This window comes from Coregonus lavaretus, assembly GCF_964263955.1.
Source record: "Coregonus lavaretus genome assembly, chromosome: 10".
Taxonomy (NCBI): Eukaryota; Metazoa; Chordata; class Actinopteri; order Salmoniformes; family Salmonidae; genus Coregonus; species Coregonus lavaretus.
In genome coordinates, this window is record NC_139997.1 from 538328 (window position 1) to 555830 (window position 17503).

At 45.7% G+C, this 17503-nt stretch overlaps 1 protein-coding gene across 4 annotated transcripts in view; it reads right to left on the reverse strand.

Moving 5' to 3' along the window:
• The window catches only part of LOC311135706 (ephrin type-A receptor 5-like), a 152386-nt gene that overhangs the window by 74384 nt on the left and 60499 nt on the right, over positions 1 to 17503 (reverse strand). For all 4 annotated transcript variants that reach the window (XM_084169728.1, XM_084169727.1, XM_084169726.1 and 1 more), the window contains exon 4: positions 2446 to 2601. In XM_084169728.1, the coding sequence (XP_084025854.1) occupies positions 2446 to 2601 (156 nt within the window). The remainder of the gene's footprint in view (positions 1 to 2445; positions 2602 to 17503) is intronic.

Sequence of the window (17503 nt, forward strand, 5' to 3'; positions counted from 1 at the left end):
CCTCACTGTATAAAGAGGATGGGTGAAATGATGGTGAATAACCCAGTTACCAGTATTTACCTGGGTTAGTTATGTTTAAGAAGGTTAAAAAGGAAGCATGGAATTCCTGATTGACCATACTGCCATGGCAACCATACTGCCATGACAACCATACTGACATGACAACCATACTGCCATGGCAACCATACTGCCATGACAACCATACTGCCATGACAACCATCCTGCCATGGCTATATACTGAAAAAATAAGATGTAAGAGAGCTTCCCTGGTGGTGCAGAGGATAGAAGACCTGGTTTGGATGAATAAATGCTGTTCAAATGTCATATGAATGAAATGGAAATGCCATGTGTCTCTATGCTGAGTGTTGGGTCATGGACTCTACAAGGTGTCAAAAGTGTTCCACAGGGATGCTGGCCCATGTTGAATCCAATGCTTGTCAAGTTGGCTGGATGTCCTTTGGGTGGTGGACTATTCTTGATACACACGGGAAACTGTTGAGAGTGGAAAAACCCACCAGCGTTGCAGTTCTTGACACACTCAAACCAGTGCGCCTGGCACCTACTACCATACCTCGTTCAAAGGCACTTACATATTTTGTCTTGCCCATTCACCCTCTGAATGGCACACATACACAATCCATGTCTCAATTGTCTCAAGGCTTAAAAATCCTTCTTTAACCTGTCTCCTCCCCTTCATCTACACTGATTGAAGTGGATTTAACAAGTGACATCAATAAGGGATCATAGCTTTCACCTGGATTCACCTGGTCAGTCTGTGTCATGGATAGAGCATGTTTTGTACACTCGGGTATATCACCTTCAAATAAGAATTGCCATTAAATATGGAGAGAAATATAATGGCCGAGTGGCGCAGTGGTCTAAGGCACTGCATTGCAGTGCTAGCTGTGCCACTAGAGATCCTGGTTCGAATCCAGGCTCTGTCGTAGCTGGCCGCGACCGGGAGACCCATGGGGCGGCGCACAATTGGCCCAGCGTCGTCCAGGATAGGGGAGGGAATGGCCGGCAGGGATGTAGCTCAGTTGGTTGAGCATGGCGTTTGCAACGCCAGGGTTGTGGGTTCGATTCCCACGGGGGTCAGTAAAAAAAATAAAAATATACATATATATATATATAAAAAATAATAATGTATGCAATCACTAACTGTAAGTCACTCTGGATAAGAGCGTCTACTAAAACGTAAATGTATGCTTTATGGAGATACACATTTGAATGTTGTAATATTAGTAGAACTTAAATATTAAATGTTCTGAGGACCTTCAAGACAAGGTCAAATGTATATTGTGTGAACATCAATGGAATATTATGTTAAACCTAAAACAAATATGCTTTGAAAAACAACTATGCTATTAACGTAATAGAAACTGACTTTTGCAACATTGTGGGAATGTTCTGTGCAACCTACGTGAATTTCACAAGAATATTCTTGCAAAATCCCAGACAACTCCCATAACTTCCTTAAATGTTCTGGGAACCTTTTAAAGAACTTAGACCAGGTGTTCTGTCAACATTCTTACAACATTATAGAATTTGCCACCACCTAACAAATGTTCTGGGAACTTTCACGGAACCAATTTTGGTTTGCTGGGTAGTACGTGCTTATTAAGTGCCAAATAGAGTAACAGGGTTGACCGTAACGATTTCATCTTAAATCAGCCGTAAATCCCCTTGTGATGAGTGATTTCGAAGGAGTCAGGCACAGGAGGGTAAATCACAGAATAACAGGATTTATTCCGAAATACAGAGTTACGCAGTAAAGCGTCAACACACTCCAGTGCGCCTGAAACAACAAGGCACACGGGGAAATGTCCCGGCGATACAGAATACAAGGAGATCCACCGAGCTTCTCTCTCCTCCACAATAAACAATCACACACAAAGACAAGGGGGGCAGAGGGAACACTTATACAGGTACTGATGAGGGGATATGAACCAGGTGTGTGTAATAAACAAGACAAAACAAATGGAATGATGAGATGAGGAGCGGCAGTTGCTGGAAGGCCGGTGACGACGAACGCCGAAGCCTGCCCGAACAAGGAGAGGAGGCAGCTTCGGAGGAAGTCGTGACACCCCTCGTGACAGGAGGAATGGAAGCGTGTTGTGTGCAACAGGGAGTGGCAATTGAATGCAAGCTTCACAAAAAACACTAAAACATTTCTAGCGTGTCTATCTATGTGTAACGGGGTTGACGTGTTAAGCTCGACCCGCTCAGTTTTCCACCACAAAACACTCGAAAATGGCCCAAAAGAGTAGAACCAGCTCACATGCTTTTACACTATGATTTGACTATTAGATGTTCAATGTTTCTTTCGATTGGTGATGGTTAGCAGCCAATGGCTAGCAGTTCTCAGCTGTTAGCAGCCAATGGCTAGCAGTTTCTTACGGTATGTAGATAGTATGTAGTAGCATAGTGAGGTGTAGTACATACGTGTACAGGCCATGTTGGGCGGGTCGCTGTCTCTCCTGCGGTATCCCTCCTCACAGCTGCAGGCTGTGGAACCCTGGACTCTGCTGAAGCTGTGAGGAGGACATTTACTGCAGGAAGGTGTCTGCAGCACCGATCGGAAGAAACCCGCTTTACACACTGTAGAGGAGAGAGAGGAGTAGGTGGTTAGATTCACCCTTCACACCGTAGAGGAGAGAGAGGAGTAGGTGGTTAGAATCACCCTGCACACCGTAGAGGAGAGAGAGGAGTAGGTGGTTAGATTCACCCTGTAGAGGAGAGAGAGGAGTAGGTGGTTAGATTCACCCTGCACACCGTAGAGGAGAGAGAGGAGTAGGTGGTTAGATTCACCCTGTAGAGGAGAGAGAGGAGTAGGTGGTTAGATTCACCCTGTAGAAGAGAGAGAGGAGTAGGTGGTTAGATTCACACCGTAGAGGAGAGAGAGGAGTAGGTGGTTAGAATCACCCTGTAGAGGAGAGAGAGGAGTAGGTGGTTAGATTCACCCTGCACACCGTAGAGGAGAGAGAGGAGTAGGTGGTTAGATTCACCCTGTAGAGGAGAGAGAGGAGTAGGTGGTTAGATTCACCCTGCACACCGTAGAGGAGAGAGAGGAGTAGGTGGTTAGATTCACCCTGTAGAGGAGAGAGAGGAGTAGGTGGTTAGATTCACCCTGTAGAAGAGAGAGAGGAGTAGGTGGTTAGATTCACACCGTAGAGGAGAGAGAGGAGTAGGTGGTTAGAATCACCCTGCACACCGTAGAGGAGAGAGAGGAGTAGGTGGTTAGATTCACCCTGTAGAGGAGAGAGAGGAGTAGGTGGTTAGATTCACCCTGTAGAAGAGAGAGAGGAGTAGGTGGTTAGATTCACCCTGTAGAGGAGAGAGAGGAGTAGGTGGTTAGATTCACCCTGTAGAAGAGAGAGAGGAGTAGGTGGTTAGATTCACCCTGTAGAGGAGAGAGAGGAGTAGGTGGTTAGATTCACCCTGTAGAAGAGAGAGAGGAGTAGGTGGTTAGATTCACCCTGCACACTGTAAAGGAGAGATGTTTCAATTTGTCAGGAATTACTGACATTTTGTTCAGGCTTGTACTTTAAGTGAGCAATGCATTTTGACAATGCAAACCATACATCTAGAGCAGGGTTTCTAACTCAAGGCACCACACCTGCCACCTGTCATAAGACCAGAAATAGGATAAATGACAATTATAAAGACATTTTACATTTACATTTTAGTCATTAAGCAGACGCTCTTATCCAGAGCGACTTACATGAGCAATTAGGGTTAAGTGCCTTGCTCAAGGGCACATCGACAGAGTTTTCACCTAGTCATCTCTGGGATTAGAACCAGCGACCTTTCGGTTACTGGCACAACGCTCTTAACCACTAAGCTACCTGCCGCCCCGACGTGCGAATGTCTGATAGATAGCACTGTGTGATTGTCATAGATAGATAGATGTTGTTTGTCACAGTGCATTCATATCCCACAGTCCCCTGCTCTGAGAACAGCAGTATCCTGATTCTGCAGAACACACTTTATCAGTCTCTCTTTCACATTTTGACAAGCACTTGATAATGCCTCGAATTTCCCAGCTGCATCCCCTTTGTGTGGCCGTAATGCCCCCTAAAAAAATCCATGCCTTTTGCGGCCATTGGCCATTGTGCCCTTGGACTGAATATAATAATTATAATTCCCTTCTCCCGGCTGTGTGCTTCGAAGCACCTCTCACTCACATCGCTCTTTCTGCCCGTCACAGGTCTTTCTCACAGGCTACAAGTGAAGACAGACACATCAGTGATGCAACTGTGCGTGTCCTTATCCAATTCCGAGGCGCACATTGAAGATATTGGAAGAACTGTCCACATTTACTTTTCGTCAGCCAACAAGATGAGTCGGCCTAACGAACAGCAAAAGCACTGGCCTATGTCAATCTACTATCCCCCATAGTACAAAAGTCGACCTATTTTATTCTGTGTGAGAAATAAATATTCTAAACATAATTTGGGACAGTTGTGGGATGTGATAGATCCCAAATTTATACAACCACTAGCATAAAAATAAAATAAAAATAGCAATGAGGCTGATGCAACAGATCAGAACATTTTAGATTAAAATGTTGATAAACTATTAGGTTATTTCTTCACATTATGAATGCAGCAATGTGCACACGGCAGTAGGCTATAAGCGTGAATGTTCCATTAGTGGGAAAACACCATCATCAAAAGTGAAACTCACGCGCTGCGTATGCATGTCAGTTAGGCTCCACCCCTAACTGACCCTGCCTGCGTCACAAATGGCACCCTATTCCTAGTTGTCATGAGAATTTCTATCTCTAATACTAAGCTTTGAATAATTCCCAGAGGTTGTAAGACTCTAGTTAATTAAGAATTAAACAGCTTCTCCAGTGTGTAAGAAATCAGCCATTTTTTATTCATGAGAGCTCTGGTGCTCAAAACACACACAGCCTTTTCATATGCCTTCACACAAAGGAACTTTGCTCCGCCCACCTTTAGGCGGCCTGTAACTTTCCACAGTAGAGTTTTCAGCAGTTTCTAAGTCCCCTCTTACTATGGTATGTTGGCCTCCAACAGTTTCTACCCATATTCCCTGTTGGTGGTTTCATTGTCTTTAGAACTCTAACACAGTTACAGTGGGGGGGAAAAAAGTATTTAGTCAGCCACCAATTGTGCAAGTTCTCCCACTTAAAAATATGAGAGAGGCCTGTAATTTTCATCATAGGTACACGTCAACTATGTCAGACAAAATGAATGTTTTTTCCAGAAAATCACATTGTAGGATTTTTAATGAATTTATTAGCAAATTATGGTGGAAAATAAGTATTTGGTCAATAACAAAAGTTTCTCAATACTTTGTTATATACCCTTTGTTGGCAATGACACAGGTCAAACGTTTTCTGTAAGTCTTCACAAGGTTTTCACACACTGTTGCTGGTATTTTGGCCCATTCCTCCATGCAGATCTCCTCTAGAGCAGTGGTGTTTTGGGGCTGTCGCTGGGCAACACGGACTTTCAACTCCCTCCAAAGATTTTCTATGGGGTTGAGATCTGGAGACTGGCTAGGCCACTACAGGACCTTGAAATGCTTCTTACGAAGTCACTCCTTCGTTGCCCGGGCGGTGTGTTTGGGATCATTGTCATGCTGAAAGACCCAGCCACGTTTCATCTTCAATGCCCTTGCTGATGGAAGGAGGTTTTCACTCAAAATCACACGATACATGGCCCCATTCATTCTTTCCTTTACACGGATCAGTCGTCCTGGTCCCTTTGCAGAAAAACAGCCCCAAAGCATGATGTTTCCACCCCCATGCTTCACAGTAGGTATGGTGTTCTTTGGATGCAACTCAGCATTCTTTGTCCTCCAAACAAGACGAGTTGAGTTTTTACCAAAAAGTTCTATTTTGGTTTCATCTGACCATATGACATTCTCCCAATCCTCTTCTGGATCATCCAAATGCACTCTAGCAAACTTCAGACGGGCCTGGACATGTACTGGCTTAAGCAGGGGGACACGTCTGGCACTGCAGGATTTGAGTCCCTGGCAGCGTAGTGTGTTACTGATGGTAGGCTTTGTTACTTTGGTCCCAGCTCTCTGCAGGTCATTCACTAGGTCCCCCCGTGTGGTTCTGGGATTTTTGCTCACCGTTCTTGTGATCATTTTGACCCCATGGGGTGAGATCTTGCGTGGAGCCCCAGATCGAGGGAGATTATCAGTGGTCTTGTATGTCTTCCATTTCCTAATAATTGCTCCCACAGTTGATTTCTTCAAACCAAGCTGCTTACCTATTGCAGATTCAGTCTTCCCAGCCTGGTGCAGGTCTACAATTTTGTTTCTGGTGTCCTTTGACAGCTCTTTGGTCTTGGCCATAGTGGAGTTTGGAGTGTGACTGTTTGAGGTTGTGGACAGGTGTCTTTTATACTGATAACAAGTTCAAACAGGTGCCATTAATACAGGTAACGAGTGGAGGACAGAGGAGCCTCTTAAAGAAGAAGTTACAGGTCTGTGAGAGCCAGAAATCTTGCTTGTTTTTAGGTGACCAAATACTTATTTTCCACCATAATTTGCAAATAAATTCATAAAAAATCCTACAATGTGATTTTCTGGAGAAAAAAAATCTCAATTTGTCTGTCATAGTTGACGTGTACCTATGATGAAAATTACAGGCCTCTCTCATCTTTTTAAGTGGGAGAACTTGCACAATTGGTGGCTGACTAAATACTTTTTTTCCCCACTGTATACGCAGTTTTGGGGTGGAACAATTTTAGTCATTACCTACATGAACAATTTTAGTCATTACCTTAAACATGCAAAATCTGGACCCCTACAAATCATCTGGGCATGACAATCTGGACCGTTTCTTTCTAAAACTAGCCGCCGAAATTGTCGCAACCCATATTACTAGCCTGTTCAACCTCTCTTTCGTAACGTCTGAGATCCCCAGAGATTGGAAAGCTGCCGTGGTCATCCCCCTCTTCAAAGGGGGTGACACTCTAGATCCAAACTGTTACAGACCTATATCCATCCTGCCCTGCCTTTTGAAAGTTTTTGAAAGCCAAGTTAACAAACAGATCACCGACCATTTCCAATCCCACTGTACCTTCTCCGCTATGCAATCCGGTTTCCGAGCTGGTCATGGGTGCACCTCAGCCACGCTCAAGGTCCTAAACGATATTATAGCCGCAATCGATAATAGACAGTACTGTGCAGCCGTCTTCATCGACCTGGCCAAGCTTTCGACTCTGTCAACCACCGCATTCTTATTGGCAGACTAAATAGCCTTGGTTTCTCAAATGACTGCCTCGCCTGGTTCACCAACTACTTCTCAGATAGAGTTCAATGTGTCAAATCGGAGGGCCTGTTGTCTGGACCTATGGCAGTCTCTATGGGGGTGCCACAAGGTTCAATTCTTGGGCCGACTCTTTTCTCTGTGTATATCAATGATGTCGCTCTTGCTGCTGGTGACTCTCAGATCCACCTCTACGCAGACAACACCATTTTGTATACATCTGGCCCTTCATTGGACACTGTGTTAACAAACCTCCAAACGAGCTTCAATGCCATACAACACTCCTTCAGTAGCCTCCAACTGCTCTTAAACACTAGTAAAACTAAATGCATGCTCTTCAATCGAACGCTGCTGGCACCTGCCCACCCAACTATAATCACTACTCTCGACAGGTCTGACCTAGAGTATGTGGACAACTACAAATACCTAGGTGTCTGGTTAGACTGTAAACTCTCCTTCCAGACTCACATTAAGAATCTCCAATCCAAACTTAAATCGGCTTGCTATTTCGCAACAAAGCCTCCTTCACTCATGCTGCCAAACATGCCCTCGTAAAACTGACTATCCTACCGATCCTTGACTTCGGCGATGTAATTTACAAAATAGCCTCCAACACTCTACTCAGCAAATTGGATGTAGTCTATCACAGTGCCATCCGTTATGTCACCAAAGTCCCATATACTACCCACCACTGTGACCTGTACGCTCTTGTTGGCTGGTCCTCACTACATATTCGTCGCCAAACCCACTGGCTCCAGGTCATCCTTAAATCACTGCTAGGCAAATCCCCGCCTTAGCTTAGCTCATTGGTCACCATAACAACACCCACCCGTAGTATGCGCTCCAGCAGGTATATCTCACTGGTCATCCCCAAAGCCAACACCTCCTTTGGCCGCCATTCCTTCCAGTTCTCTGCTGCCAATGACTGGAACGAATTGCAAAAATCTCTGAAGCTGGAGACTCTTATCTCCCTCACTAACTTTAAGCATCAGTTGTCAGAGCAGCTTACCGATCACTGCACCTGTACACAGCCCATCTGTAGCCCACCCCACTACCTCATCCCCATATTATTTATTTTGCTCATTTGCACCCCAGTTTCTCTATTTGCAAATCATCTCTTGCACATCTATCATTCCAGTGTTAATACTAATTGTAATTATTTTGCACTATAGCCTATTTATTGCCTTACCTCCATAACTTGCTACATTTGCACACACTGTATATATATATTTTCTGTTGTATTTTTGACTTTATGTTTTGTTTTACCCCATATGTAACTCTGTGTTGTTGTTTTTATCACACTGCTTTGTCTTATCTTGGCCAGGTCGCAGTTGTAAATGAAACTTGTTCTCAACTGGCTTATCTGGTTAAATAAAGGTGAAATAAAAAATAAATAAAAATAACATACACATTTTCCTATCACTAGTGCACTGCTTTTGACTGGAGCCCTATGGGTGAATCGGCTTCCATTTGCGATGCATCCACCCTCTCCTGAGTGACCCTGCATGGCCCTGTGAGGATGTGCAGATGTTCTGTCAGGGCTCTACTCCTGCTACAAGAGCCCCCACTCCAAATTACAGGGTTAAGCCCCCACTGGCTCTGACCTCGCAATACCATTACCCTGCCTACTGCACAGCTGCCCTGCCACCCACTGGGAACAGAGGACCTAATGGCTGCATCCCAAATGGAACCCTATACAGTGCACTACTTTTGATGGTGTTCTGGTCAAAAGTAGTGCACTATATAGGGAATACGGTTCCATTTGGGAAGCAGGCAGTGACACACATTTCACTCCTCAAACACCTCAAACATGCCTCTGGTAACGGAAATGGACTCTTATCTCCTCTCTGTCTCTACTCTGGATAGGGAGGCTGAGAGGATGGGAGGATGGGAGGATGGGAGGCTGAGAGGATGGGAGGATGGGAGGATGGGAGGCTGGGAGGATGGGAGGCTGAGAGGATAAGAGGCTAGGAGGCTGAGAGGCTGAGAGGCTGGGAGGCTGGGAGGATGAGAGACTGGGAGGATGGGAGGCTGGGAGGCTGGGAGGATGGGAGGCTGGGAGGATGGGAGGCTGGGAGGATGGGAGGCTGGGAGGATGGGAGGCCAGCATACTGGGTAGTATAGAGGGAGGCTGGGAGGCTGGGAGGATGGGAGGCTGGGAGGCTGGGAGGCTGAGAGGATGGGAGGCTGGGAGGCTGGGAGGCCGGGAGGCTGGGAGGATGGGAGGCTGGGAGGCTGGGAGGCTGGGAGGCTGAGAGGATGGGAGGCTGGGAGGCCGGGAGGATGGGAGGATGGGAGGCTGGGAGGCTGGGAGGCTGGGAGGATGGGAGGCTGGGAGGATGGGAGGCTGGGAGGCTGGGAGGCTAGGAGGATGGGAGGCTGGGAGGATGGGAGGATGGGAGGCTGGGAGGCTGGGAGGCTGGAGGCTGGGAGGCTGGGAGGATGGGAGGCCAGCATACTGGGTAGTATAGAGGGAGGCTGGGAGGATGGGAGGATGGGAGGCTGGGAGGATGGGAGGCTGGGAGGATGGGAGGCTAGGAGGATGGGAGGCTGGGAGGATGGGAGGATGGGAGGATAAGAGGATGGGAGGCTGGGAGGATGGGAGGATGGGAGGCTGGGAGGCTGGAGGCTGGGAGGCTGGGAGGATGGGAGGCTGGGAGGATGGGAGGCTGAGAGGATGGGAGGATGGGAGGCCAGCATACTGGGTAGTATAGAGGGAGGCTGGGAGGCTGGGAGGATGGGAGGCTGGGAGGCTGAGAGGCTGGGAGGATGGGAGGCTGGGAGGATAAGAGGATGGGAGGCTGAGAGGCTGGGAGGATGGGAGGCTGGGAGGCTGAGAGGCTGGGAGGCTGGGAGGATGGGAGGCTGAGAGGCTGGGAGGATGGGAGGCTGGGAGGATAAGAGGATGGGAGGCTGAGAGGCTGGGAGGATGGGAGGATGGGAGGATAAGAGGATGGGAGGCTGAGAGGCTGGGAGGCTGGGAGGATGGGAGGCTGAGAGGATGGGAGGATGGGAGGCTGGGAGGCTGGGAGGATGGGAGGCTGGGAGGATGGGAGGCCAGCATACTGGGTAGTATAGAGGGAGGCTGGGAGTTGGACAGTAACAAGGCTGTTGATCCAAGCTGCTCCAAGTAGTTAGAGTTCCCATCTTGTCGTGTACAATTTGACAATTGATTATATTTTCAAATTTCAGACTAGACCTAGATTGTATTCAAAAGCAGCTGTGTTTTTATTAATTAAAATGCTAATACAAATATCCTATAGGACAGGTTGTTCGTATTATATTATACAAATATTATATTTTGAAGTTGTGTTATTACTGTGTAGGTGACTTGTTCGTCAAAACAACAGATGCCTGAGAGTGAGTTCAATGTCAGCAACTGAGAGTGAATCCAATGTCAGCAACTGAGAGTGAGTTCAGTGTAACACAAGAGAGCCCCAACCCCATGTAGCCTCATCTCCAGCCCCATGTAGCCTCATCTCCAGCCCCATGTAGCCTCGTCTCCAGCCCCATGTAGCCTCATCTCCAGCCCCATGTAGCCTCGTCTCCAGCCCCATGTAGCCTCATCTCCAGCCCCATGTAGCCTCATCTCCAGCCCCATGTAGCCTCGTCTCCAGCCCCATGTAGCCTCATCTCCAGCCCCATGTAGCCTCGTCTCCAGCCCCATGTAGCCTCATCTCCAGCCCCATGTAGCCTCGTCTCCAGCCCCATGTAGCCTCATCTCCAGCCCCATGTAGCCTCATCTCCAGCCCCATGTAGCCTCGTCCATCTAGGCAGCCAGGCAGCAGCTCATTCAGTTCATTTAAACAATTTATCATGTTAAATGGTGTAGGGAATCATGTTAAATGGTGTAGGGAATCATGTTAAATGGTGTAGGGAATCATGTTAAATGGTGTAGGGAATCATGTTAAATGGTGTAGGGAATCATGTTAAATGGTGTAGGGAATCATGTTAAATGGTGTAGGGAATCATGTTAAATGGTGTAGGGAATCATGTTAAATGGTGTAGGGAATCATGTTAAATGGTGTAGGGAATCATGTTTAATGGTGTAGGGAATCATGTTAAATGGTGTAGGGAATCATGTTAAATGGTGTAGGGAATCATGTTAAATGGTGTAGGGAATCATGTTAAATGGTGTAGGGAATCATGTTAAATGGTGTAGGGAATCATGTTAAATGGTGTAGGGAATCATGTTAAATGGTGTAGGGAATCATGTTAAACGGTGTAGGGAATCCGGTGCCATTTGGGACGCAGGCAGTGACTCTGTAATCCCGAAGAGGACGTGCAGCATTAGGATGTAATAGCAGAGATGTGTAAGAAAAGAGGGTGGTCACTACTGCCAAGGATTCCAGAGAGAGTGTTAGAGGGAGATAGACAGAGAGAGACAGAGAGACAGAGAGACACAGAGAGAGAGAGAGACAGAGAGACACAGAGACAGAGAGAGAGAGAGAGAGAGAGAGAGAGAGAGAGAGAGAGAGAGAGAGAGAGAGAGAGAGAGAGAGAGAGAGAGAGAGAGAGAGAGATGGAGAGAGAGAGAGAGAGAGAGAGAGATGGAGAGAGAGAGAGAGAGAGAGAGAGAGAGATGGAGAGAGAGATGGAGAGAGAGAGGTACTAGCAATGGGCCTACAGAGAGGCTGATTGGATTACCCAGCGGACACACACACGAACACACATGCATGCAGGCACACACACACACCTTTATCACACACACACACACACTCCTTGTTATTACATACACACCTCTCAAACACACAGGGACTGCCATAATGGATTATTAAACATTTTATCTACGTAATTAAATGGGCAAATTAATATTTTCATAAACGCTATACCCTGTCTCGTTCATTCCACATTATAGAGGTTGTGTCCTACAGAAATTAATCTAATTTCCATTTTCATTCGATGGTTTATCTGTGATGTGGGATCATCATGTCATTTAAAGATCAGGGTTATAGGGATTGAAGTCTGAGAGGAGAAGAAGGGAGGGGAGATGAGAGCAAAGCAGAGGAGATTCCTCTCCTCGCTCTCCTCTCTGACTGGGGGATGGGGGAGCAGGGCCAGTGTAGCGCGGCCCTTAGGATGGGGGGGGGGGGGGGGGGGGGGGGCAAGAGGAGGAGAGGAAAGAGGAAACTGATTCACCTTGACGGAACCTTGGTCTCCTGTCATGCAATATTAGACCTGAAAAATACTCCCTGAATTCAGCTAGCCCCCTGCACACACACACACACACACACACACACTCTCTCTCTCTGAATTCAGCTTTCCCAGCCAGCAGCCATGAGGCTATTCAGCCACCATGCAGCTGATGCCCTAGTCTATTGTTCTGTTGTATTGTAATGTTAAATCACAGCCATGTTACAGAATGGAGTGATTCCCACAGCGTCTAGCCTACATCCAGTAACATGTTGATTTGATTCACATTTTTTAACATTTAAGTCGATAAGCTTGTTAGACAACGTGTTCGTTAGTTTGATGGTTTAGTGGGTGAGAAAAGCTTTAGGAAGGAAACTAGCAGAGCATTCCTGCTATGCTGACAAATCTCTACATACTGGCTCAGAGAACCAAAGAATAGAAACAAGAGCACAATGGATTTACTGATTACATCTACTGATTACATCTACTGATTACATCTACTGATTAGATCCAAAGACAAGAACCAAACCACTGGGGAACACAGAATACAAAAGTAGAATCTGATAAAAAAAGGATGTCTTGTAAAACCTCTGAGCCTTTGAAGAATCAGAATGTGAATAGAAATGGGTTCTGCTAATGAAATAAGAAACGGGTGTTATTGTGCTCCTCTCGGTCTCTGACTGAATATTTGTGTGTTTTTGGTTTGACCAGAAGTCCTCACAAGGATAGTAAAACAAGGAAAAATCCGGAAAAGTGGGGACATTTCGCCCCCACAAGGAAAAGGGCTATTTTAGGCTTAGGGTTAGGGTTAGTGGTTAGGAGTTAGGGTTAGTGGTTAGGGTTAGGGTTAGTGGTTAGGGTTAGTGGTTAGGGTTAGGGTTAGTGGTTAGGAGTTAGGGTTAGTGGTTAGGGTTAGTAGTTAGGGTTAGGGTTAGGGTTAGGGTTAGTGGTTAGGAGTTAGGGTTAGTGGTTAGGGTTAGTGGTTAGGGTTAGGGTTAGGGTTAGTGGTTAGGGTTAGTGGTTAGGAGTTAGATGTTTGTTATTTGGGGGTTTGGGGCAGCAGGGATCCTAGCAGTTAGAGAGTTACACCAGCCGAAAATCTGACAATATGCCCTTGAGCAAGGCACTTAACCCTGATTTGGTCCAGGAGCGCCGTACTACTACTGACCCTGTAAAACAACACATTACACTGCACCTATCATACTACTATGGCTGACCCTGTAAAACAACACATTACACTGCACCTATCATACTACTATGGCTGACCCTGTAAAACAACATATTACACTGGACCTATCATACTACTATGGCTGACCCTGTAAAACAACACATTACACTGCACCTATCATACTACTATGGCTGACCCTGTAAAACAACACATTACACTGGACCTATCATACTACTATGGCTGACCCTGTAGAACAACACATTACACTGCACCTATCATACTACTATGGCTGACCCTGTAAAACAACACATTACACTGGACCTATCATACTACTATGGCTGACCCTGTAAAACAACACATTACACTGCACCTATCATACTACTATGGCTGACCCTGTAGAACAACACATTACACTGGACCTATCATACTACTATGGCTGACCCTGTAAAACAACACATTACACTGGACCTATCATACTACTATGGCTGACCCTGTAAAACAACACATTACACTGGACCTATCATACTACTATGGCTGACCCTGTAAAACAACACATTACACTGCACCTATCATACTACTATGGCTGACCCTGTAAAACAACACATTACACTGGACCTATCATACTACTATGGCTGACCCTGTAAAACAACACATTACACTGGACCTATCATACTACTATGGCTGACCCTGTAAAACAACACATTACACTGCACCTATCATACTACTATGGCTGACCCTGTAAAACAACACATTACACTGCACCTATCATACTACTATGGCTGACCCTGTAAAACAACACATTACACTGGACCTATCATACTACTATGGCTGACCCTGTAAAACAACACATTACACTACACCTATCATACTACTATGGCTGACCCTGTAAAACAACACATTACACTGCACCTATCATACTACTATGGCTGACCCTGTAAAACAACACATTACACTGCACCTATCATACTACTATGGCTGACCCTGTAAAACAACACATTACACTGCACCTATCATACTACTATGGCTGACCCTGTAAAACAACACATTACACTGCACCTATCATACTACTATGGCTGACCCTGTAAAACAACACATTACACTGGACCTATCAGGTGTATGTGACAATAAAACATATATCTTTTTTTTTTAAGGTTAGGGTTAGGTTACGTGATGGGGTGGTGATTTTAATGCAGGGAAACTGAAATCTGTTTTACCAAAATTTTACCTGCATGTCACCTGCGCAACCAGAGGCGACAAAACTCTAGATCACTCTTAATCCACACACAGAGACGCGTACAAAGCTCTCCCTCACCCTCCATTTGGCAAATCTGACCATAACTCTATCCTCCTGATTCCTGATTACGAGCAAAAACTCAAACAGGAAGTACCAGTGACGCGCTCAATATGGAAGCGGTCCGATGAAGCAGATGCTAAGCTACAGGACTGTTTCGCTATCACAGACTGGAATATGTTCTGGGATTCATCTGATGACATTGAGGAGTTTACCACATCAGTCACCGGCTTCATTAATAAGTGCATTGACGACATCATCCCCACAGTGACTGTACGTACATATCCCATGTATTACAGGCAACATCCACACACAGCTAAAGGGTAGAGCGGTCGCTTTCAAGGAGCGGGACACAAATCTGGACGCTTATAAGAAATCCCACTACAACCTCAAGACGAGTCATCAAACAGGCAAAGAATCAATACAGGACTAAGATCGAATCCTACTGCTCCGGTTCTGACGCTCGTCGGATGTGGCAGGGCTTGCAAACTATCACGGATTACAAAGGGAAACCCAGCCGCGAGCTGCCCAGTGACACGTGCCTAACAGACAAGCTAAATTCCTTCTACGCTCGCTTCGAGGCAAGCAACACTGAACCATGCATGAGAGCACCAGCTGTTCCCGGATGAATGTGAGTAACACCTGTTAACACTAGAACCGTCTGGCCTTTCAGTCTATAAGTACCCGCTAGAGAACGTTGAGGACGTTGCAGGGCTTATCCTTTAGCAAACGCATCAGGTGCATATCAACCTGCAAGGTGTGCAAACATAAGCACCAACGCTTGATAAATAGTGCATAAACAATTGTAAATATAAATATTAGTGGAAATATATCCATGTAAAAATATAACAACAATAGTTATTTGTTTAGATAGAGGATATGTTTGGTATAATACTACAAAGGCCTAGTGAAAAACGTAGGCCTAAAGCCCATTGGACACTTCCAGCCGATGACGCATCAACATTCTAACAGTCTAATAAATACTGTATCATATCGGAAGAACAATAATTTGGTTGTGTTTATGAAGGTCTTACGTAACATTAGAGTACTAAAAAAATATTATTTCAAAGAACATAACATTTTCATTAGTTTATGTTACTCTAGGCTATAAGTAAAAACTGAAACCACTAGGTCAAGTCCTTCACAAAGAAATCCAGTATAATTTATTTTCGGCAGGTCTACAGAAACATTGTGGAAATAAGAAAATGTATTTCAACAAAAACAGAATAGCATATTTTAAGTTGATTATGTTACCAGTCTTTGCTTAGAAGCCAGAGCAATGCTGTCATGTGCTGAATGCATTGGCAGTGGTGTGGTCATGTGCTGAATGCATGGGCAGTGGAGTGGTCATGTGCTGAATGCATGGGCAGTGGAGTGGTCATGTGCTGAATGCATGGGCAGTGGTGTGGTCATGTGCTGAATGCATGGACAGTGGAGTGGTCATGTGCTGAATGCATGGGCAGTGGAGTGGTCATGTGCTGAATGCATGGGCAGTGGAGTGGTCATGTGCTGAATGCATGGGCAGTGGAGTGGTCATGTGCTGAATGCATGGGCAGTGGAGTGGTCATGTGCTGAATGCATGGAAAGTGGAGTGGTCATGTGCTGAATGCATGGACAGTGGTGTGGTCATGTGCTGAATGCATGGACAGTGGAGTGGTCATGTGCTGAATGCATGGGCAGTGGAGTGGTCATGTGCTGAATGCATGGGCAGTGGAGTGGTCATGTGCTGAATGCATGGGCAGTGGAGTGGTCATGTGCTGAATGCATGGGCAGTGGAGTGGTCATGTGCTGAATGCATGGGCAGTGGAGTGGTCATGTGCTGAATGCATGGGCAGTGGAGTGGTCATGTGCTGAATGCATGGGCAGTGGAGTGGTCATGTGCTGAATGCATGGGCAGTGGTGTGGTCATGTGCTGAATGCATGGACAGTGGAGTGGTCATGTGCTGAATGCATGGGCAGTGGAGTGGTCATGTGCTGAATGCATGGGCAGTGGAGTGGTCATGTGCTGAATGCATGGGCAGCGGAGTGGTCATGTGCTGAATGCATGGACAGCGGAGTGGTCATGTGCTGAATGCATGGACAGTGGAGTGGTCATGTGCTGAATGCATGGACAGTGGAGTGGTCATGTGCTGAATGCATGGACAACGCAATTATTCTTGGAAAAAGTGATATTTGGATATAGAGATGCACTTCTTGAATTTTGAGAGTAATTTGGCAAAGGGAAGGGTCATAGAAAGTGGTCTTACTGATACTATATAGAAATCACAATGTTTAACCTGCATGTGACTCTGAAGGAGGATTTGATGAAGTGATGCTCCTTCCCTGCGTCTGTAAATTCCAAGCTGCACCCATAACTTCATACACAATTTGACAACTGATAATATTGTCACTAATCAGACTATTGTCAATTTAATCTTGTCTTTACTCTTATAATATGTTAAATTAGTTTTGGGTGTGGTTTCAATGGGCCGCTGTACAGGCTGACTGGCATCGTTTTGCTCAGTCAAGGATATGTTTTGTATTATTCTAAAGGCCTACTGCAACACCTGGCATGTTTTCATTTCCCAATAAATATGATTAGTAATAGAGTTATAGTCAATAAAACTGTAACAGCTTATTTTTACAAAGTAAAACGTAAAAGAATGATATCAAC